Source organism: Lethenteron reissneri, chromosome 2, assembly GCF_015708825.2.
Source record: "Lethenteron reissneri isolate LAM-NWPU_2019-01 chromosome 2, ASM1570882v1, whole genome shotgun sequence".
NCBI classification, from domain to species: Eukaryota; Metazoa; Chordata; class Hyperoartia; order Petromyzontiformes; family Petromyzontidae; genus Lethenteron; species Lethenteron reissneri.
Window position 1 is genome coordinate 9,201,949 of NC_083780.1, and position 22,651 is coordinate 9,224,599.

Genomic DNA, 22,651 nt, shown 5'->3' on the forward strand with positions numbered 1-22,651 from the left:
ACTCACCATTCTCACTGCACACACACTCACCACACACTCACCACCACCACCACACACTCACCACCACCACACACTCACCACACACTCACCACCACCACACACTCACCACCAACCCACACTCACCACCACCACCCACACTCACCACCACCACACACTCACCACCACCACCACACACTCACCACCACCACACACTCACCACCACCCCATCACACACTCACCACCACCACCACACACTCACCACCACCACCACACACTCACCACCACCACCACACACTCACCCACCACCACCACACACTCACCACCACCACTACACACTCACCACACCACCACACGCTCACCACCACCACTACACGCTCACCACCACCACTACACACTCACCACCACACACTACACACTCACCACACCACCTCACCACACACTCACCACCACCACCACTACACACTCACCACCACCACCACCACTACCACACACTCACCACCACCACCACCACCACCACCACCACACACTCACCACCCACACTCACCACACACACTCACCACCACCACTACTCACTCACCACCACAACTCACCACACTCACCACCACACACTCACCACCACCACCACCACCAACACCACCACACACTCACCAACACCACCACACACTCACCACCACCACCACACACTCACCACCACCACCACACACTCACCACCACACACTCACCACACACTCACCACCACCACACACTCACCAACACCACCACACACTCACCAACACCACCACACACTCACCAACACCACCACACACTCACCAACACCACCACACACTCACCAACACCACCACACACTCACCAACACCACCACACACTCACCAACACCACCACTCACCAACACCACCACTCACCACCACCACCACACACTCACCACCACCACCACCCACCACCCACTCACCACCACACACTCACCACACACTCACCACCACCACACTCACCACACACTCACCACCACCTACACACTCACCACCACCACCACACACTCACCACCACCACCACCACCACACACTCACCACACACTCACCACCACCACACACTCACCACCACCCACACACTCACCACCACCACCACACACTCACCACCACCACACACTCACCACCACCACACACTCACCACCACCACACACTCACCACCACCACAACACACTCACCACCACCACACACCCCACCACCACCACACACTCCCACCACCACCACACACTCACCACCACCACACTCACCACCACCACCACACACTCTCACCACCACACTCTCACCACCACCACCACACACTCACCACACACTCACCACCACCACACACTCACCACCACCACCACCACACACACTCACCACCACCACCACACTCACCACCACACACTCCCACCACCACCCACCACACACTCACCACCACACACTCCCACCACCACCACCACACACTCACCACCACACACTCACACTCTCCACACCACCACCACTCACCACCACCACACACTCACCACCACACACCACACTCTCCACCACCACCACACACTCACCACCACCACCACTCACCACCACCCACACTCACCACCACACACTCACACTCTCCACCACCACCACACACTCACCACCACCACCACCCTCACCACCACCACCACACACTCTCACCACCACACTCTCACCCACCACCCACCACACACTCACACCACACCACTCACCACCACCAACACTCACCACCACCACCACCCACACACTCACCACCACCACCACACACTCCACACAACACCCTCCACCACCACCACCACACCACACTCACCACCACACACTCCCACCACCACCACCACACAATCACACCACACACTCACACTCTCCACCACACCACCACACTCACCACCACCACACACTCCACTCACCGCCAGAACGCAGTGCGCAACTGCCTCACAACACCAGCGGCCCTCCTCCTTTTATAACACGGCCCGGTAGGGGGGGGGGGGGGGTTGTACAAGGGGCGGGGGACTACTTTGCTCAGCGCGCAGGCGCACGAGGCACTACTTTTTCTTCCATTGCTTTTATCGTTGCGGGGAGAAACGACTGCAGTCCGCCCCGCCCTCACACCCGCGGAGCGTGCTGCGGGTGTGAGTCGCCTGAGATTGGGCCGGGCAGTAGTCGGGGTAGTCAATTGTATAAAAACATTTACTTTGACATTTTTTTTTAATACACTAAAAATAATTATTCATGTCCATTGAAATGTATTTCTTTGAAGATGTCTAAAATAAGTATATTAAAAGTAGCAAGGATCAAAGTAAAGTTAATACTGGTAGGAACCACCTGGTTCCACCAGCCCACAGGGGATTACTGTGTCCGTCCGTCCGTCGTGAATCCAAAAATGGGAGGGGTGGGGCTGGGTGGAGAGGGGGAGGGTGGGGAGGGCTGGGTGGGGAGGGGCTGGGTGGGGAGGGAGGGGCTGGGTGGGGAGAGGAGGGTGGGGAGGGGCTGGGTGGTGAGGGGCTGGGTGGGGAGAGGAGGGTGGGGAGGGGCTGGGTGGGGAGGGTGGGGAGGGGCTGGGTGGGGGCCGGGTGGGGTGGGGGGTGGGAGGGGTGGGGCTGGGTGAGGAGGGGCTGGTCACCCCGTGGTGCCCTTATAAAACTCAACATTTAACCTACTCACGCCGGCTTGTGCCCGCCCTCAGTCGGGCATATTTGCGGAATACACCACGCCGCCGTTGACCCTGGTCATTGACCAAGCAACCCAACGTTCCTACCATCTCCCTCAGCAGAAATGTGTTAAAACTACCTTAAAATGAAAAAAAAGTTCAGTATAGTAGTGGAGAGATGGGAGTGACTAGACTCACTAGAGCGACTCTACCTCTGTGGCCAATGAAGAAGGATCATTGCGAACGTCGCCGATTATTATATTTGGAGTTTGCGTGCCTCTCTCTGTGTGGTAGTGTGGATTTTTTCTCCGGGTCCTCCGGTTTTCCCCTCCACATTTAAAATCGACATCACGCGTTTAGAGTATTTGGCTGCTTTACATTTCCACACGATGAGGTTAAGCCACTTCGTTGAGCTATACAGCTCAGTGGGCCGTACGAAAGCTTCAAATCAAGATTAAAATGTTTATAGTTTAGTTTTTGACGAACGTGTTTAGTTATTTTTTAAATCCTTTATATTAAGTTCACTTGCGCGCTTGCTTGCTTGCGCGCTTACGACCGTGCAAATCTTTCGGTCGTTTTTTAACCCACTTCCCGTGATCCAATCGAGCTGACATTTTGGCACACAGACTCGTTGTGCGTGACAATTTATTTCGTGAAAATTTTTTTCCAAAATTTCCCATTTTTTAGGGTAAAAAAAAATTATATTTTATTTAAAATACCAATGTGATAAAAATGAAACTCTTACTCAAGAAAAACTGAAATGAATAATAAAATAAAACCGATGCCACGCATATAAAGGATTTATAGTGAAAAACTTTGTTTTTACGGATTAATTTTTTTATCCATACACCACTGTCAACGCAGTCACAAAATAGCATATTTATGCTAGAGGAATCCGATGAGCTATCAAGCTTTTTTTCACAGATGTTCAGTGGGTGTCGATCAGAAATAATCTTTAATGAATGGCATTGGCACATTCAGACCTGCAAATGCATCTGGGGATGTCACGGCAAGTTCCTAAAGTGCCAAGTCAGCTGATGCAGCGCCACTCGATTTCCGAGCTCACTGCCTGAAACTCGAAGCAATTTGAGCAAAACTTCGTGGTTAGGCCCTCGTTAAATTCAGTATTGAAAAGCCTTAAGGCGCCCGTGAGAGAGGCGCTTTAGCGGTCTGAATTTTATCCGACACATTGGCCACGTATGAATAATAAAACATCTTTGTAAACTTTGTTGATTTAAAGCTTTCGTGACTGCAGGGATTCAAATTCTTGGTTCTTTCGGTAAAGTCACGTAGAAGGGAAATCATAAAATAATATGAATATAAAACAGGAAAAATTCTCACGTTTCGACTGCAACACAAGCAATCATCATCAGGTGTGAAATCCACAGAAAGAAAATCCACAAAAAAATATTTCTATGGATTTCACACCTGATGATGATTGCTTGTGTTGCAGTCGAAACGTCGTGAGAATTTGTATTGTTTAATGTTTATATTTTATTTTCCTTCTACGTGACTACCGAAAGAACCAAGAATATATTTGCAAACGTGACAATCCTTGTCGGGTGGTGGGATAACAATATTTTTTTTTACATAAACTACCACGTGGCCTGACCCGAAAAAACAGATGGATCGGTGGTAATCCATGTCTGGTGAAAAACCTCACGGAGCTGGAAGCCTCGTTAATTTGGCCAGGATTCTACAGGATAAGTCCCTTCAAGGCAATATACATTTAGGGACCGTCCATAAATGACGTCACGCACCTAGGGAGGGGGGTCAGACATTTGTGACGATGTATGACGGGGGGGGGCGGTTGAGAAATGTGACATCACATCAAAATGCGCAACTTTAAATAAATATAAACACGTTCTACTTAATTAAAGACTTTTCAATAAATGTTTTCTCCTACAACATCAGAGTGCAGCGGCACATAAAATACGCACTACAATGACAATAGTTTAAAGCGATTTGAAGCATGATTTATTTTTCGGGGGGGGCAGCTTTGTGACACCATATTTGAGGGGGGTCTGACTTTGTGACGCCGGGTGACTAGGGGGTAAAAAATCAAACGGTGACCTGACAGCGACACAGCACAAGAGAGATTGACATGATGGCGTGTTCTTTAAATGTCTCTTGTTATAGCATTCGTGTTTTTATCCTGAGTTGGAAAGTGTAACAAACAAAAAAAACTTGGCAATCGCAAAGTGCTGCGCCCTCTGCTGGACTTAACACGCAACGTTGCCTATGCAGCAAGAGGGAATCTTGTTTCATGCCTCCTGTACTGCGTTATTCAAGGGCAGAGGTCGCAAACGGGTTTTGATTCCTTACCCGTACTCGGCCGCACCAGGGTCGCAAACGGGTACCCGTACCCTACCCAATACCCGGCCGGGTATCGGGTAGGGTACCCGATTGCGACCTCTGGGATGAAGCCATGTTGCAGGCGCGGGTGGGTTGATTCTAGGAACTTGAATTGTGAGAAGAGACAAGACGTTGGGAAATGAGTGACAAACGGTTACTCACCAGTGACTCACGGCTTACCCGTACCCGGCCGCCCCAGGGTCGCAAACGGCTACCCGTACCCGGCAGCTGGGTATCGGGTACCCGATTGCGACCTCTGCTATGCAGTAAGAGGGAATCTTGTTTCATGCCTCCTGTACTGCGTTATTCAAGGGCCAGAGCAGATATCGGTGCCGCCTAGTGGCACAGCATTAGTATCACCGATCAACTTATTTGAATAACTAATTTCAAGTGACTATCACACAGTTTACTGTTCCCGGCCACACAAATAAATCGGAACCGCGAAAGTTAAGCCACCTCCTCAGGTGGTACCGACAAACGCAACATCTGGTCTCGTTGTGGCCCGGTCGAGCGTGTGTGGACCGCCGCCCGTGCTGTCGCTGCTTTCGATGCTGGCGACTCCCTGTTGATGGCACAGATGGCTGAGAAAAGTGAATGCCAGACTAAGTTGGCAGTAAAAGGGTATAAATGAGACAAGAGGTCACGGGGACACGAGATAAACATTTTTTATTAGGAGCGAGCGTTCCAAAAATGTTCTGAAACACCACAATCCAGACTTGACAGCAAGCATCGTCAAACACCATTCATTGCGCTCACAGCTTTCCAAGGTTTACCAAAATCGACCAGTACATGCAATGAACATCAGTCTCCAATTTGCATCTTGAGAAGTTAGGTAAACCTGAAAAGGCCACATCTGAGATGAATTGAGTTTGACTTCTGGTGATATTGAAATGACCCAGAGATAATGGCATCTGTGTACACCTCGGTCTTGGTGTCTAAGGGGATTCGTGAACAGGCGTATCTGTCCCTGTGTCTCTGTCTACTTGACTCCAGCTCCCTGTGTCAGTCTGCCCCATGTCTCGGGACTCACAATCAGAAACTTTATTTTTTTCCTGGAGGAATCCTATGAGTCTTGAAGCTTTTTTTCAAATATGTCCAATAGAGGCAGGTCAGAAAGTTACAACAATACAAAAAAGGGTGTCAAAGGGTGTGTCTACCCCCCCCCCACCCCCAATATCTTTGTGTGTCGGTCCACCTTTCTCTCGGTGTCTTTCTGATCCTGTGTCCTGTCTTTAAACATTGCTCCGCGTTCCCCCGTTGTGTCCCCGTCTGCCTACCCCCCCCCCCTCGTGTCTCCATATATATTGAACTTCCTTCGCACCGTACATAACCAACTGCGTTTCTCTGTTCTGCCCTTGTCTCCATGTCTCCGAGTTCTCCCCGTGTTTCCGTGTCTCTTTGCGCCCCCCCCCCCCCCGCCATGTCTCTATATATCTCTGCCCCCCCCCCCACCACCACCGTATCGATGTGTCAGGACAAATCTCAGCGCGACGAGGACGTTTGTCGGGGGCCCTGCGTCTCCATCTCCATCTCGTACTCGATGTCGACGTGCGGTCGCTTGAGACGCATGATCCCCTCGCTCTGTGCTAGTGACGTTGTCGCCACCTCCTCACCCTCCTTTTCCACCTCATCCAGTCGATCCATCTCCTGTGGAAGACATAGCCTCTCTTGAGTTATGTTGTTTTTACACGTTTTTTTATTAACTCACTCTGTCTGTTGTTGTTGTTGTTGTCGTATCCTCAAATCTTGTAACTCAATTTTAACCCACTTCCCAATGTGGTATCGACTGCAAACTTGGTATACTTATGTCATACTGATGACAATACCATATTCTATCATTTTAAAAAATATAGATATTTTTGAACATTATTTTTTACGTGTTATGTTTCGGCTTGGGTCTAATTGTCCACGCTCAACTGACGTTGGCTTACATCACCACGGTCCCTTACGCTATGGCTAACTTCGGGCCACTTCCTGGAGTCGTGGAGTTCTGCCATTACCAGTACGGTACATTTCATTAAAGCGTGTTTAAAAAAAAAATATTTTTAAATATTACTTATTATTATTTATACTCCAGTCGCCAAACTGTTCCGTCATACATGGCCTAGCCCAGGAGTGAGGAACCAGTTCCTTACTGAGGGCCCAATAAGACTAGAGGGTTCTTCAAGCAGTGGCCAGTAGGACAAATGGTATTGCAGTGGCCCACCGAGCTATGATAATAATTCTGCAATAAAAAATGTATACAATATATCACAGATATAAATGACCATGACTCTGAGGCACGGAGCTGAGGTCAGTGTTACTTGAAAGGCAGGCGAAAGATATGGAACATTCAAGTGCCTCTTAAAAGTGTGCGTAGATCAGTGATTGAATGCTGTAAATGTGCAATGGGATGGGTTTCCAGATGGCAGGGACTGCCATGGAGAAATTATGCCGAGCAGTGATAAAATAAAATTTAGTCTTTTTATTTTATTTCACCTACGTGACTTTACCGAAAGAACCAACGCGTAGTGATGGTCCTGCCTGATCCTTGGTATAGAGAGGAGATTGTGAGTGGTGCATAGCAAGATGAGAGATGAATGAGAGGTGAGAGAGCTGCAGACAAGTACAGAGGAGTGGGTCACATGTCCAGTGATTATGAAGTTTCCACAGCCATGCGACGTTATAACGTTTGTACCCATGATGCTATTAAATCACTCGGCCCACCACACGCCAACTATATTATGTGACCTGCCAGAAAATAGTTGACTAACTGTGTACTGCACGTGTGACAGAGACATGCATGTGTGATTCGGTGTATTTGGCTGCTATACATATCCAAATAATAAGCCACTTCATTGAGCTATCATTTGTGGCCAGGTCGCTTACCTGGTTAATCAAAAAGTGTATTTGAGTTTGATGATGTATTTGCGGTACATGTGTGATGAAAGTTGTACTGCACGTGTGACAGAGACATGCGTGTGTGATGCATGACCGATGAAGGCTGATGATTCACCTCAAAGTCACTCAAGTCGCTCTCCTCAAAGTTTTCCCCAACAACGTATTCCACTTCCCTTTCACCTTCCTGCATTTACAGACATAACCACACCATGAGCAACCATCATCATCAATTAGAATCATCATCTCAACAGCATCATCAATGGCATCATCATCGTCATTTTTCATACTTCGTTTCCACATCACAATGTGTTGCTGATTTTATGTAAATAATTTAACCCAGGTTTCCCTTTATAAACTCCTGTGGTCTTTTGCATTAATTGTGAGTCTATGTAAGTCTAAGCCAGTGTATATATTAAGTTTATAGGGCTTTGCAAGTACATACAAGTCTATGGGTCTCTGTGTCAATGGGTCACTATACAAGCCTGCAAATATCTAGGTATAAAGTATATAACTGGCTGTGTAAGTCTATGGAAGTCTAAACTCTGCCACCTCCCGCTGAGAACACATAGCTGCAATGCCCGACAAGGTCTGTGATCTGTGTGCCGTGTGTGTGTGTGCGAGGCGACGCTCACCTCTTCGTTTTCCTCCTCCTCCTCACTCTCCTCGGCGCTGTCGGCATCCTGCTGCTCCAGCGCTTTGTCAAACGCGTGCGCGGGGAAGTTGTAGATGTCCCCATACTGCAAGAACAAAGATCCCCCGTGTAGCCTTAACAAACTGTTGGGGCAAGTGCTGTTAGCAAGCACCTATGAAGGTCAGCATGGCACGGCACACGAGGGGGTCGGTGGCCAACACCACGTCCTGCTGCCTTTGTTTACACATCGCACCAGGTACTCATTTGAGGCCGAGTCGACCTAGAGGAGACCCATGACCAGTTCAGATAATCGTGAATGGTATTGGCCGTGAGCAGGAATCGAACTCGGGTCGCTGGGTTCGTAGCGCACACACACACGTTTACATGGTCACGCACACACTAGGCGAATGGTCATCCAAAACAAAGCACCCCTATTTTAGCCTCAACAGACTCTTGGGGAAAGTTCTGTTAGCGAGCATCTATGAAGGCTCGCACTGCACACGAGGGGGTGGGGTGGCCGGCACCACGCCCGGCTGCCTTTGTCTCTCGAGTGGCAAAGTTTACACGTCGCACTAGGTACTCATTGAAGGTTGAGTCGACCTAGGGGAGGCCCTGGTTCAGATATATATTCATCAGCGATGTTGGCCCTCGGCAGGAATCGAACTCGGGTCGCTGGGTTATTTGCACAGCGCGCGAACCGCTGCTTAACAACAAGCTTCAGGAACTTTGTGAGGAGCTAGAGCTCTTTAGGAAGTGTTCAAAGCGAGGATGGGTTTGTTCTTCGAACACGGGGCGTGCAGTAGTCTCGCTGGCGGCTTCACACCGATTACGATTAAGTTCTGGCCGAAGGCAAACAACGTCAAGATCCTCCAGGTTAAGGCCACTAATTGACAAGGCATGACCAGTGAATGATTGGTGGAGACTTATGCCCAGCTGCTACGTATGGGTGCAGTAGTGTCAAAGCGACTTGAGAATGTGCACTTTGCAGTTGGCTGCCAGAGCCTTTGCATTACCCCAGACGATCGGGGGAGGAGAAGGTGAAAGTGGCGTGTATGTGCGTGTACGCGCACGCGTCACCCCGTACCGTTCCTTGCTTCAACCTCTCCAGCAGCTCCTTCTCGATGGCATTCTCCAGCTGAGCGGCGACCAGGGCCTTTTCCTGTCGCGAACAAAGCACCGGGTTATATATCGGGAGGTCTCTTCACGACGTTAATGATGAAAATTACATTAATGAGCAGGAAGCCAACAATCCCATACGTATGCATGCAACAATCCCAAACTGATAATTGTTTTTTTTACTCTTCTATCTGGCAACAAAACTGACACCTCTTTTTTATATATATAAGGAGTCATGTTTGCATAGACCACAATACCTGCAGTCAAAATGCGAACAAAAAACATTATGACTGCAGGTATTGTGGTCTATGCAAACATGACTTCTTGTAAAAAAAAAAGAGGTGTCAGTTTTGTTGCCAGATAGAAGGGTAAAAAAAAAAACAATTATCAATCCCAAACTGCTTTTTGTGTTCAGTTTGTTGAACTTCTTTCGCACCGCACGTAGCCAAGCATGCCAATCGGAGGTGCGGGGGAAGGACAACAAAATGAACACAAAACTAAGTTCTAAAGAAATTCGTTTTCAATCTAGATGTAGTCATCCCCACCAGATCACTCACCCAATCCCTTTCTGCCTCCCTCTTCTGCCTCATTTTACCTCCCTCCCTGTGTGCAAGAAATTCCAAAACTGTCCCCTCAGAATGTGTCTCCCAGTTAACAGCGTGGTTCTCAACTCTTTTGGTATGATGGTGACCCTCGGACTAAATCGAATGGTGCCTGCACCCCACCCCCCAGTTACGAAGGCCACCATACACAGAGCTCATATCCACGCTTCTGATCAACACAGTCCTAGTTAAGGAACTTGTTTCAAGCTGTGCATTAATGTATTTCGTCCCCGCAACTTGGCACCGATATTCCCTGCGAACATTCAAAAGTCCTCCTGCACGGTATCCATGCCACAATCAGCACCCCTGCATTGAGAACCCAAGGTTTAACAAGGCGTTCTTACCTCTCTCCTTTTCTCCCTGCGCTCCACCTTCTGACTCAAGGGGACCAGTTTCCTCCTGAAACAGACCAGAGACACACACAGGGATAGGGGTCGGGTATCATTGCAAAATGAGTAAAATTTCTACTCGTGCAATTCTGATCATGTCTGCGTTGATAGCCTTGCGCTAAGTTTAACATAGTGTGCAGGAGTTTTGTAGCAGGGGGCGATATTGCGATTCGAATGCTAAACTGAGTAAAGTGCTGGCAGTTTTTTTTTTTATTCGGCAAACTTGGGAGTGTGACGCCGGCACACAATTGCCTTCTTGTTTCAAATTAAAAATGGGGTTCTTTTACGTGCAATGTAAACCAGACGATAATGTTTTCATGAATACACCCACAGTAATAACCAGGACGTGCGTTGCCATATTCGAGCCGCAAACCTCTGCAACAAGCGGTGAAGAATGCCACGGTGGCGAGATGTTAGCTTCCTCAACACGAAGGCTTTCGCGACCAATATCATCCATAATAGAGGTATTTTGGTTTAGATCGAGTAACTACGTGTCGTTAAACCTGCCACCACCCGATACAGCCAATTAGTCAGGTTTGTCATGTAAACAAAACGTGGTGGCGGGTTTGGGTGGTGGTAGGTTTAACGACACATTTATAGTTACGCGATCTAATATATGTCCTCTTCCTCGCCTGGTATACAGGAGGTCGGGGATGTGATCCAGACCCTGACGCCTGCTGTATATTTGGACTGTGGTCACGTGGATTTTATCCTCCGGGTCCTCTGATTTTCCCTTCACATTTAGAAACATGCGTTTTTATTATCTGGCTGCCATACATCTCCACGTGATAAGCCACTCCGTTGAGCTAATAGCACAGTGGGCTTTACCTGGTAAAATCAAATAGTTTCGATTTATTTATATTTGTTAGTGATTTGTTTACCTTCTTATACTTTGCACTCCTATCATGTTTTTGTATTGTTTGTTGTTCTAATGTTCTTACCCGTCCCTACTGGACATCTGTGAAAAACAGTTTTCAAGCTCATGGGATTCCTCCTCCAGTATAAATAACTATTCAGATTCTGAGAATGTGCTACCACTGGCACATACGCATCACCACTCGGCCACGTATATCTTCCACCAATTTCATTTCGATGACAAAAACCGAAATGTGTCACAGCCCCCACGGAGCCCGCGTGCGAGTCGTCGTGCGAAGGGGAGCCCCCGCTTACGTGCGCTTGAGCGTGAGCTTGCGGATGCGGATGAGGTACTGCGTGATCTTGGTGAGGCGCTGTTTGCACTTGTGCCTCAGGAAGCGAGGCCAGTAGAGCAGCGCTTCGTCGATCTGCTCAAGCGCCCGCTCGTAGCACTTGCTGAGCTTGACCTGCGTGCGGGGGGGGGGTAAACCGACGGTCACAATGGAGTTGTACTGTTCGAGCGTGCGGTCCAAATGAGACGGTACGAAGTGGACAGAAAATACAAGATGGACGTACAAATGAAAAGGACAATGGAAATGACCCCCGCACCCGAACGCACCTTTTCCCACATGCGGGCAGGGAAGGCAGCTCTTTCGATGACCTTCATGTACAGGTAGCAAATACCTGCACACACACACATATATATAAAAGATAAAGATCCCCCATATAGCCTTAACAGACTGTAGGGGCAAGTGCTGTTAGCGAGCACCTATTAAGGCCACAACGGTACACGAGGGGGTAGGTGGCCAGCACCACGCCCGACCGCCTTTGTCTCCCCAGTGGCGATGTTTACACACCGCACCAGGTACTCATTTAAGGCTGAGTCGACCTAGGGGAGGCCCAGGACCGGTTCAGATAATCGTCACTGGTGTTAGCCGTGAGCGGGAATCGAACCCGTGTCGCCGGGTTCATAGCGCAGCGCGCTAACCGCTACACTATCGCTCCCCACACACATATATATACACACACTTAGACAAGCAATTTCCATGTAGTCTACGTATACTAACGGAGCAAGTGCTGTGATTAAACACCTTTTGTTTGTATGTGCAAGCACCACACTCGGTACTCATTTAAGTGATGATAAAATGTTCAGGACAGGTTCATATGCACGAAGAGATGAACAAGCGTGTGTGATGATCAGTGGCAGTGCGGGACCACACATTTGTTTTGGTATGTAGCCATACACGTGTACATATGTAAAGGTGTGCGTGCAAGTGTGCTTGTGCGAATATTACCTTTCTCCTCCCGCACCGTTGCGTACTGGCTGTTGGCCAGGGGACACGATGATCTGTTGCACAAGCCCGTCGTGTTGTATTCATTGCGGCAAAAGTTCTGCGTCTTGGTCCTGAAAAAATTAACCCGTAAAAACAAAGTTTTTCACTATAAATCCTTTAAATGCGTGGCATCGGTTTTATTTTATTATTCATTTCTGTTTTTCTTGAGCAAGAGTTTCATTTTTATCACATTGGTATTTTAAATTAAATATGACATTTTTTTCCCTAAAAAGTGGAATATTTTGGGAAAAAAATTCACGAAAATAAATTGTCACGCACAACGAGTCTGTGTGCAAAATGTCAGCTCGATTGGATCACGGGAAGTGGGTTAAAAAACGACCGAAAGATTTGCACGGTCGTAAGCGCGCAAGCAAGCAAGTGAACTTAATATAAAGGATTTAAAAAGACAATAACACGTGACCTCTTCTTAACGAGTTTCCACGAGCCACAAAAACGAGGGTTTGAAATTGAGTTGCCATCCAGTGCGTTTCCGCATTTTTCGTCAACTCGATTTGGACCCTGAATATAGGCTTGCAGCACGAATTTCCCTGGCTGATATTGCCTCACCGGCTGGCCCGAATTCCATACGACAGAATTGAGGCCGTGTGGAATTACGTAACCATAAATTATACAAATTTCACTATTACGAGAAAAAACATTTTTGGAGTGGGGGCGGCAACATTTGATTAATCGTGTATTTATTTCGCTTTCAAAGATTAAATCTGCAACAGTGCCGTCCTAACCTTTGGCTGAGAAAGTTACATTTGGAACGACTTGGCAAACCCGTGTGATAACTCAGCAAAATCACGTACATTCCGCTTTGCTTTATCTAACTTGAGTGGCCTTTCAGCTGGAGTTCTTGGTCACATCGGGTCACCCTCTGGTAAACTCAAGTCGTCCGTCCCATATAGACAAGATACATTAAAATGTGGTACAACTTGTGTATGCTATCGGTCAACCTTCTTTGCTCAAGTAGGTGGCTCAAACGCATCTGCTGTCCCCCTCCCCCCGACTTCTAAAACAGCTCTTCCCAACCCGAGGATTGTGGCCTACTGATGGTCAACAAGGCCATGGAAAGTGGTCCACGGAACTGGCGCAGATAGAACGACTCAAGAATAGTTAATTTTGAAAACTGTAATGGTTGACAGTGATCGGAGCGTCCAGAAAGGTTATGGACTGGTCAAGAATTCCCTTTCTCCCTGCCTCAAGTCCAGTCTCAAGACGATTTCTTACTTTGCCCACGACTGCCTGCCTCTTCCTCGCTCTAAAATAAACGTGCATCGTGATGTGGTCGCATCTCGATACTGCACGAACCCAAACCGAATTGGATTTTATTTGAACCCATCTACGTGACTTTACCGAAAGACGCAAACAATACGAATTGTCTTCTTGGTTCTGTCGGTAAAGTCACGTAGAAGGGAAATAATAAAATTATAAAAATAAAACCTAATGGATTATTATTAACATAAAAAAATAGAAAGTTGTTTTTAATAATAAAAATAAAACATAATAAATTATTATTAACATAATAAATGATTAAGTTTTATTTTTTTTATAATAAAAATTAAAAATTGTTTTATTTTTCCCTTCTACGTGACTTTACTGAAAGAACCAAGAAGATGAATCCCTGCAGTCACGAAAGCTTTAAATCGAAATTTAATACGAATTGTATTTTACAGAAAAGTTGGATGACCCACTCTGTCTGAAAGGCCCACTCCGCTGTAATGTTAAGTGGGTTTGGCAAGTAAACGTCTTCAAGGCTCACATCAATCAGCGAGCCTGTGATATTTGAACATGTTCTGGAACCTGCCATGTACCCACCGAACCTCACTAATCCTCACTCACCGACGTGGTAAAGTGAAGCACTGCATATTCTTAGGTGTTTTCGGTAAAGTCACGTAGGTAAAACATCAAAATTAATAAAATAATAAAATATATTTTTTATTAATTTTATTCTTAGGTGTTTTCGGTAAAGTCACGTAGGTAAAACATCAAAATTAATAAAATATATTTTTTATTAAATTGATAAAATAATTTTATTTTATTAATTTTGATGTTTTACCTACGTGACTTTACCGAAAACACCTAAGAATATGATTCCTTGCAGTCACTAAAGCTTCAAGTCTAGAAGTGAAGCACTGCCTCTGCTCAAACTATCCCGACGAACAAATCAAGGCTTTGGGGAGGCCTTCATCCGCGAGCAAAACGGGCTACGTTCAAATACAACTTACTTGACTTTGAAGGAGCAGAACTGCTTGTTTCCGACAATGTCCCAGATCACCTGCGAGACCAAAACAGCAAGGAAATTAGCCTATTTTTAAATTAAAGTCGCCACCAAGGCAGACCCGAGGTTGCAAGGCCGAAGCCTACGCGCCTTGCCTGAGCGGCTCTGCCGGGGAAGGCGACCCATGGTCGGCCAAAGGCACCGCGCCACAGACCCCCCCCCCCCCGCGCGGTCAGTATTCGACGATGAAATAAAAACTTACGTCGTCGTGCTGCATGGCGGCGAGAAGGACTGAACGCGTGTGTGACTTGTAACGCGACTCTGTGCTTGAGAAAGGGAAATGTTTTATTTTATTTAAGTCGTAGCGTGAGCGAAAGAATTTAAAAGCGACACGTGCGTGCGGTAGGAACCGGGTGCCGCCCGGAACCGGATCCCGGAAATGGGGACTTCTTGCCTGGGATCCGGTTCCTCAGAGAGAGAGAGTTTCCTTTTGTGAACCAATCAACAATAATTTAGACACAAACTCTTTGGTTCTTTCGGTAAAGTCACGTAGAAGGGAAATAATAAAATAGTGCAAATATAAAAAATAAAAATTCACACGACGTTTCGACTGCAACACAAGCAATCATAATCAGGTGTGATCAGGTTTGAGAAATATGACGTCACATCAAAATGCACAACTTTAAATAAATATAGACAACACGTTCTACTTAATTAAATAGACTTTTTAATACATGTTTTCTCCTACAACATCAGAGTGCAGCGCCACATTAAATGCGCACTACAATGACAATAGTTTAAAGCGAGTTGCAGCATGTTTTATTTGGTGGGGGGGGGCAGAGCTTTGTGACGTCATATTTGAGGGGGGGGTCTGACTTTTTGTGACGCCATGTGACTAAGAGGGGGGGGCAGAGCTTTGTGACGTCATATTTGAGGGAGGGGGGGTCTGACTTTTTGTGACGTCGTGTGACTAAGAGGGGGGGGCAGAGCTTTGTGACGTCATATTTGAGGGAGGGGGGGTCTGACTTTTTGTGACGTCGTGTGACTAAGAGGGGGGGGGCAGAGCTTTGTAACGTCATATTTGAGGAGGGGGTCTGACTTTTTGTGACGCCGTGTGACTAAGAGGGGGGGGGGCAGAGCTTTGTGACGTCATATTTGAGGGGGGGGTCTGACTTTTTGTGACGCCGTGTGACTAAGAGGGGGGGGGGGCAGAGCTTTGTGACGTCATATTTGAGGGGGGGGTCTGACTTTTTGTGACGCCATGTGACGAAGAGGGGGGGGGGGCAGAGCTTTGTGACGTCATATTTGAGGGGGGGTCTGACTTTTTGTGACGTCGTGTGACGAAGGGGGGGGGCAGAGCTTTATGACGTCATATTTGAGGGGGGGGTCTGACTTTTTGTGACGTCGTGTGACGAAGAAAGGGGGGGGCAGAGTTTTGTGACGTCATATTTAAGGGGGGGGGTCTGACTTTTTGTGACGTCGTGTGACTAAGAGGGGGGGGCAGAGCTTTGTGACGTCATATTTGAGGGGGGGGTCTGACTTTTTGTGACGCCGTGTGACGAAGAGGGGGGGGGGCAGAGCTTTGTGACGTCATATTTGAGGGGGGGGGTCTGACTTTTTGTGACGTCGTGTGACTAAGAGGGGGGGGGGAGGCAGAGCTTTGTGACGTCATATTTGAGAGGGGAGGGGGGCTTTCCCGGTGAACAAAAACAATTCCAGTTTTTAGTTTAATCGCCTCATTCCCATACACAGTATGTCTGGCCACGTAATTTTTACACATTCTATCAGCCGCACGGTCTACTGCAAGTGCATAATGTCATCAGTGTTTGTTCCACGCAAGAAAAACTCTTTGATCGGTTTCAAAATTCAGTGTCCCATCGACAGCCAGGCTTGCTTGAATCAATACTGGAACTTTGAGGAACCAATGCGTTGGCAAGTGCTTGCACAAGCACAATTAATGACAATAGAGGTAACGCAATCGTCAATTAATCAAATAAATATTTACAAAAGGCGACGTCTCGAACAATGGCCCTTCTTCACAGCTTGTGGTGACATGATGTGCAATACCGCACTATGCTATTATTTGTCCGCCGGATGGCGCCACCACTCATTGCGTTAAGCACGTTAAACATTATTTATTTAAAGATTTCGTGACTGCAGGGATTCATATTCTTGGTTCTTTCGGTAAAGTCACGTAGAAGGGAAACAATAAAATAATAAAAACATTAAACAATAAAAATTCTCACGACGTTTCGACTGCAACACAAGCAATCATCATCAGGTGTGAAATCCACAGCAATATTTTTTTTTTCCAAATTGAAATCCACAGCAAGTATTTTTTAAAAACATTTTCTTGCTGTGGATTTCACGCCTGATGATGATTGCTTGTGTTGCAGTCGAATCGTCGTGAGAATGTTATTGTTTACTATTTTTATTATTTTACTGTTTCCCTTCTGCGTGACTTTACCGAAAGAACCAAGAATGCACGTTAAACATTTTGGTCATTTTGTTTAAACCAAGGACAAAAAATCATAAGTGACACATATTCCAGCATCAAAGTGACATTGATCCAAGATTTCCTCCGCTCAAAATGAATTTGTATTTATACTGGAGGAATCAGATGAACTATAAAGCTCTTTTTCACAGATGACCACTAGTGGCCCATCTGATACATGTTTTCATGTTAAACTAAATACAACTAATACCGTAATTTAGACGTAGTGTGTGTTGTATGTAGTTTGTAGCAGTGTATCTATCCAGTGTGTGTAGTATACTGTGCATCTTATATTGTACGTATTTATCATCCATATTATAGGTTTTTTTTGGGTTAGATCACGTAATGTTGATGTACTAGTAACGAATTGGCATGCTCTTTTCACGTGACAAACCTTACTATAATTGGCTGTGTCTGGTGGTGGCGGGTTTAACGACACGTTTATATGTATGCGATCTAACCCAAATAAACTATATTATGAATGATATTGGTCGCGAAAGCCTACGTGTTAAACTATGCATTTATCGTATAGTATATTGAGTTCATATTGTATATATTGTCTTCTTGTTCTTTCGGTAAAGTCAAGTAGAATGGAAATAATAAAATAATCAAAATAAAACATAATAAATAATTCTCACGACGTTTCGGCCACAACGCAAGCAGCCGTCTTCACCTGAGGACGGCTGCTTGCGTTGTGGCCGAAACGTCGTGAGAATTATTTATTATGTTTTATTTTGATTATTTTATTATTTCCATTCTACGTGACTTTACCGAAAGAACCAAGAAGATGAATCCCTGCAGTCACGAAAACTTTAAATCGAAATGTATATATTGTCTTCACTGTATGTTGTATGGAGCACTATTTATTTGTTAAAAGTCTGTTGTGACGTATTATGTGACGTAGGATTAATATACAAGAATTCTGCTTTTGTTTCATTAAAATTATTAGTCATCACGAATGTAATTCCGAGAACACGTGTGCTTTAAATTGACACAGAAAGAGGAACACGTGGCTTAGAGAACAAACGCAAGGAAGGACAGGGTGAGAAATTAAGAAGTGAGAGGAAGACTCAAAGTGGTAGAAATCACAGAGAGCATGAGAGAGTAAAGGCTGGTGTGGTTCGGCCATGTGGAGAGACATTATGTGGGTTAGAAGGTGTCAAGTGATGCAAGTGGAAGGAAAGAGATCAAGAGGAAGCCAAAAGAGGTGGGGGAGGGGGCGATGTGGTGCGATAGGATCATGGTGCACGACAGGGCAGCGTGGAGAAGGTTGGCACATGAGTGGGACAAACGCGTGGAAGAAGAAGACTAAAGGCATCATACTGGTAGGAACCTCCTGGTTCCACCAGCCCACAGGGGATTATTGTGTCCGTCCGTCCGTCGTGCAGGGAGGGGCTGGGTGGGGAGGGAGGGGCTGGGTGGGGAGAGGAAGGTGGGGAGGGGCTGGGTGGGGAGGGTGGGGCTGGGTGAGGAGGGGCTGGGTGGGGAGGGCTGGGTGGGGAGGGTGGGGAGGGGCTGGGTGGGGAGGGTGGGGAGGGGCTGGGTGGGGAGGGGAGGGTGGGGAGGGGCTGGGTGGGGATGGTGGGGAGGGGCTGGGTGGGGAGGGTGGGGAGTGGCTGGGTGGGGAGGGGAGGGTGAGGAGGGGCTGGGTGGGGAGGAGCTGGTCACCCCGTGGTGCCCTTATAAAACTCAACGTTGCGCCCGAAGCGTTGTGCCCGAAACGTCGTGATTTATTTTATTTTCTACCTACGAGACTTCACCGAAAGTATTGATTCCTGCAGTCACAAAACCTTCAAATCAAAATAGGTAGCCAATAGTGCTACGTGCTACATTTGCTACAGCAGCAAAATAAATTCTACACTACTGAACTATGGCCCCACACTCTCTCACTTGATACAGCTATCGTGCTGTGACGGTTCCACCTGAAGACGGAAGCTTGTGTTGCCTCCGAAACGTTTTTTTTATTTTATTTTTATTTTACTTTTATTAATTTAAATTTTTACCTACGTGACTTTACCGAAAAAACCTAAGAATATGGCCCCACACGTCTATGCTCCCAACCATTAACTGATTTTCGTGGTGAAGTATGGTCAAATGACCCCCATTTACTCGTACGTTGTGGTGGGGAGGTTGCTTATGGAGCAATGAATTGATTAAAGATGGGGAGTGTTTGTCTGTGTCTGGTTAGCGCACTGCGCTACGAACCCGGTGACCTGAATTCGATTCCCACTCACGGCGATGAATCTAAACCGGTCATGGGCCTCCTCTAGGTCGACTCGGTGGGTAAACATCATCAGTGGGGAGACAAAGGCGGCCGGGGGTGGTGCTGGCCACCCACCCCCTCGTGCGCCTTTGCCGGCCATCACAAGCCGACTAGACATATGTGAAAAAGAGCTTTAGAGCTTATTGATTTCTTCCAGTATCAATCAATATTCAGATTCTGACCCTGATGGTCACTCACAGCACTTGCCCCTCCCCCCAAACAACAGCCTGTTCTAGACTACAGGGGGGACATTTGTCTTTGTAACTTCCACGTCACACAAAAGGCCACTCGACTAGACATCTGTGAAAAAGAGTTTTAGAGCTCATCGGATTCCTCCAGTATCAATCAATATTCAGATTCTGACCCTGATGGTCCCTCACAGCACTTGCCCCTCCCCCCAAACAACAGCCTGTTCCAGACTACAGGGGGGACATTTGTCTTTGTAACTTCCACGTCACACAAAAGGCCACTCGACTAGACATCTGTGAAAATGAGTTTTAGAGCTCATCGGATTCCTCCAGTACCAATCAATATTCTGATTCTGACCCAGATGCTCCCTCACAGCACTTGCCCCTCCCCCCAAACAACAGCCTGTTCCAGACTACAGGGGGGACCTTTGTCTTTATAACTGCCACGTCACACAAAAGCCCCCGTGGTTAAATATAGCAAAGTCTCATGCACACGTACACACGCCTCGCTGGGGAATTTCCACAAGAATATGAGATTTTCTTTAAAAAAAACTTACCTTTAACAGTGTCGTAATACTCTTTGGGTTTTTTCGGTTAAAATATAAAATAAGTTAAAATGAAAACTAATAAAATTGTATTTTTTTTCATTTGTATTTAAATGAAAACAAATACAATTTATATATTGGTGTCAGTTCTTATTTAAAAAAATTTTTTCATTTTTATTTAAATGAAAACAAATACAATTTCATGAAAAAAATTACATTTGATTTGTTTTCATTTTTATTTATTTTATATTTTTTACCTACGTGACTTAACCGACAAAAACAAAGAGTATGGATCCTGGCAGTCACTAAAACTTCAAATCTAGTGTCGTAATACTTTCCCGTTTCGTAATTCGTACCCTGTGCTATATTAGCACTTTGCACGTAGCGTTTTGCCATCGGCAAGTGCGATTTCCTTTTGCATTTGATACTTATTTTGAATGTTAACCTTTTTTTACAACAGAGCGAGAATTCTTAAGCAGCTACTTTGATTTAAAGCTTTCGTGACTGCAGGGATTCATATTCTTGGTTCTTATAGTTTTATTATTTTATTATTTCCCTTCTACGTGACTTTACCGAAAGAACCAATAATATGAATATTCTATATTCACGGTATACTCTAAAGTACACAAAGTAAATAGATTTGTTTCCACACTTTACCCAACATTTTTTTGTCAGTGTTTATTATTATAATTCTGACAATGCCATCGTATCAATTCTAGATTTGAAGTTTTCGTGACTGCAAGGATTCATACTCTTTGGTTTTTTCGGTAAAGTCAAATGACTTTACCGAAAAAACTAAAAAATTATGCCATCGTATCTTAAGGTACAATTCGTATGTTGCTTTTTGATGGTCAAATTCGGTTTTCCAAAACGGAACTCTACACCACTTTATTATTTTCTTTAATTCGTCATTTTGAACCAACTTCAATCACTGCCCGAGGGTTTTTAGATGCAATTTGTGGTGGTGATGATGATGCTTTGGCAAGTGGTGTGCGACTAAAACTGTGGCTTTAAAATCAACAAATATATAATCAATGACGTTTCGGGCAATGACCCGGACTGAATAGCTTATGAAGGGCCAAAGAACATGAAGGTTTATGGCCCTAAACGAGGACTATTATATATTTATGTCAGTTCTTATTTAAGATTAAGTGAGTTGAGTTTGCTAGGTGTACGTTTCATGTACAGCACGATGATTGTTTTGTATTTAGGCCTCTCAAGGAGCCAATGGGGAGGGAATTCCACATTCCCATGACGGGAACTCATATCTCCATCCATTCTTGGATGTATATTGTTTAGCCATGATCAATCCACTGATGGATAAAACCTAGGCAGAAGGTCGAGGGCGTTTTGGTGAGATTAGCAATGGAGCGGGGGACGATTTGGTGGAATTTAGCATTTGAGAGTTGTTGCAAATGGAGACGAGAGGTAAAATTAAGACACAAAAAGATGTCTTTTATGCATTTCGTGGCGTAATGTGAGCATATTACGTTGGAGTTTGTTTGTTTTCGTGTTCGTATCGTCCCAGTTGAATGGGTTAGCAAGGATTTATATCATCAAAAAATCCCCCCCCCCCTCCATAAACAAAAGAGAATATTTGGCTGCTATAAATGTACACATACGCCACTGTGTTGAGCTAGCATTTGTGGCCAGGTCGCTACTGATAAATACGTTAATAGCTTTGTGGGCTATACTTGGTAAGAAACATTTTTTTGTTTTATTTGGACCGTATATATTTTTTTCCCAGGGATTTGTTTACCTTTCCCATATTTTTTGCACTCATATGCTATTTTTTTTATGTCGTTTGTTGCTGTAAGGTTCTGCACATATGTGGCAAAAGAGTTTCGTAGCTCATCGGAATCCTCTGGAACAATAAATATTTTGGTTCTGATGGACATGGGGGGAGGGGCGGGGCGATCACAGCTACTCGAATCCGATTGGTGCAAATTGTGGGTGGGGGGGGCAGGGGGCGGAGCCAATATTTTTCCTTGCAGCCAATCGGATGACAGTTGCGCCCCCGCAGTTCGTCTTTGCAGGGGGAAGACTTCTTCGCCCGGGTAGCAACAGAGGATCCCGCGCCGCCCATTGGTCAGTCGCGCGCCGTCACGTGATGTTTACAACCAGCTGGCGGCTGT

General features: G+C 46.0%; 2 protein-coding genes across 2 annotated transcripts in view; both read right to left on the bottom strand.

Annotated features, from left to right (window-relative positions):
• The window catches only part of LOC133343308 (carnitine O-palmitoyltransferase 1, liver isoform-like), a gene marked incomplete at its 3' end in the record, with an annotated part of 44,006 nt that extends 42,090 nt beyond the window's left edge, over window positions 1-1,916 (bottom strand). Inside the window, 1 exon segment of the mRNA XM_061552805.1 lies at window positions 1,901-1,916.
• Window positions 1,917-5,644: 3,728 nt separating this feature from the next.
• On the bottom strand, window positions 5,645-15,460 carry LOC133343667 (protein MAK16 homolog B-like). Its single transcript, XM_061553399.1, has 10 exons — window positions 15,289-15,460; window positions 15,034-15,083; window positions 12,764-12,873; window positions 12,088-12,152; window positions 11,784-11,935; window positions 10,569-10,623; window positions 9,591-9,665; window positions 8,508-8,612; window positions 7,991-8,059; window positions 5,645-6,642 (listed from the first exon to the last, which is right to left on the bottom strand). Exons 1-10 carry the CDS (start codon window positions 15,301-15,303, stop codon window positions 6,478-6,480), a joined length of 861 nt encoding a protein of 286 aa, XP_061409383.1. The 5' UTR covers window positions 15,304-15,460; the 3' UTR covers window positions 5,645-6,477.
• Between the last annotated feature and the right edge of the window lie 7,191 nt (window positions 15,461-22,651).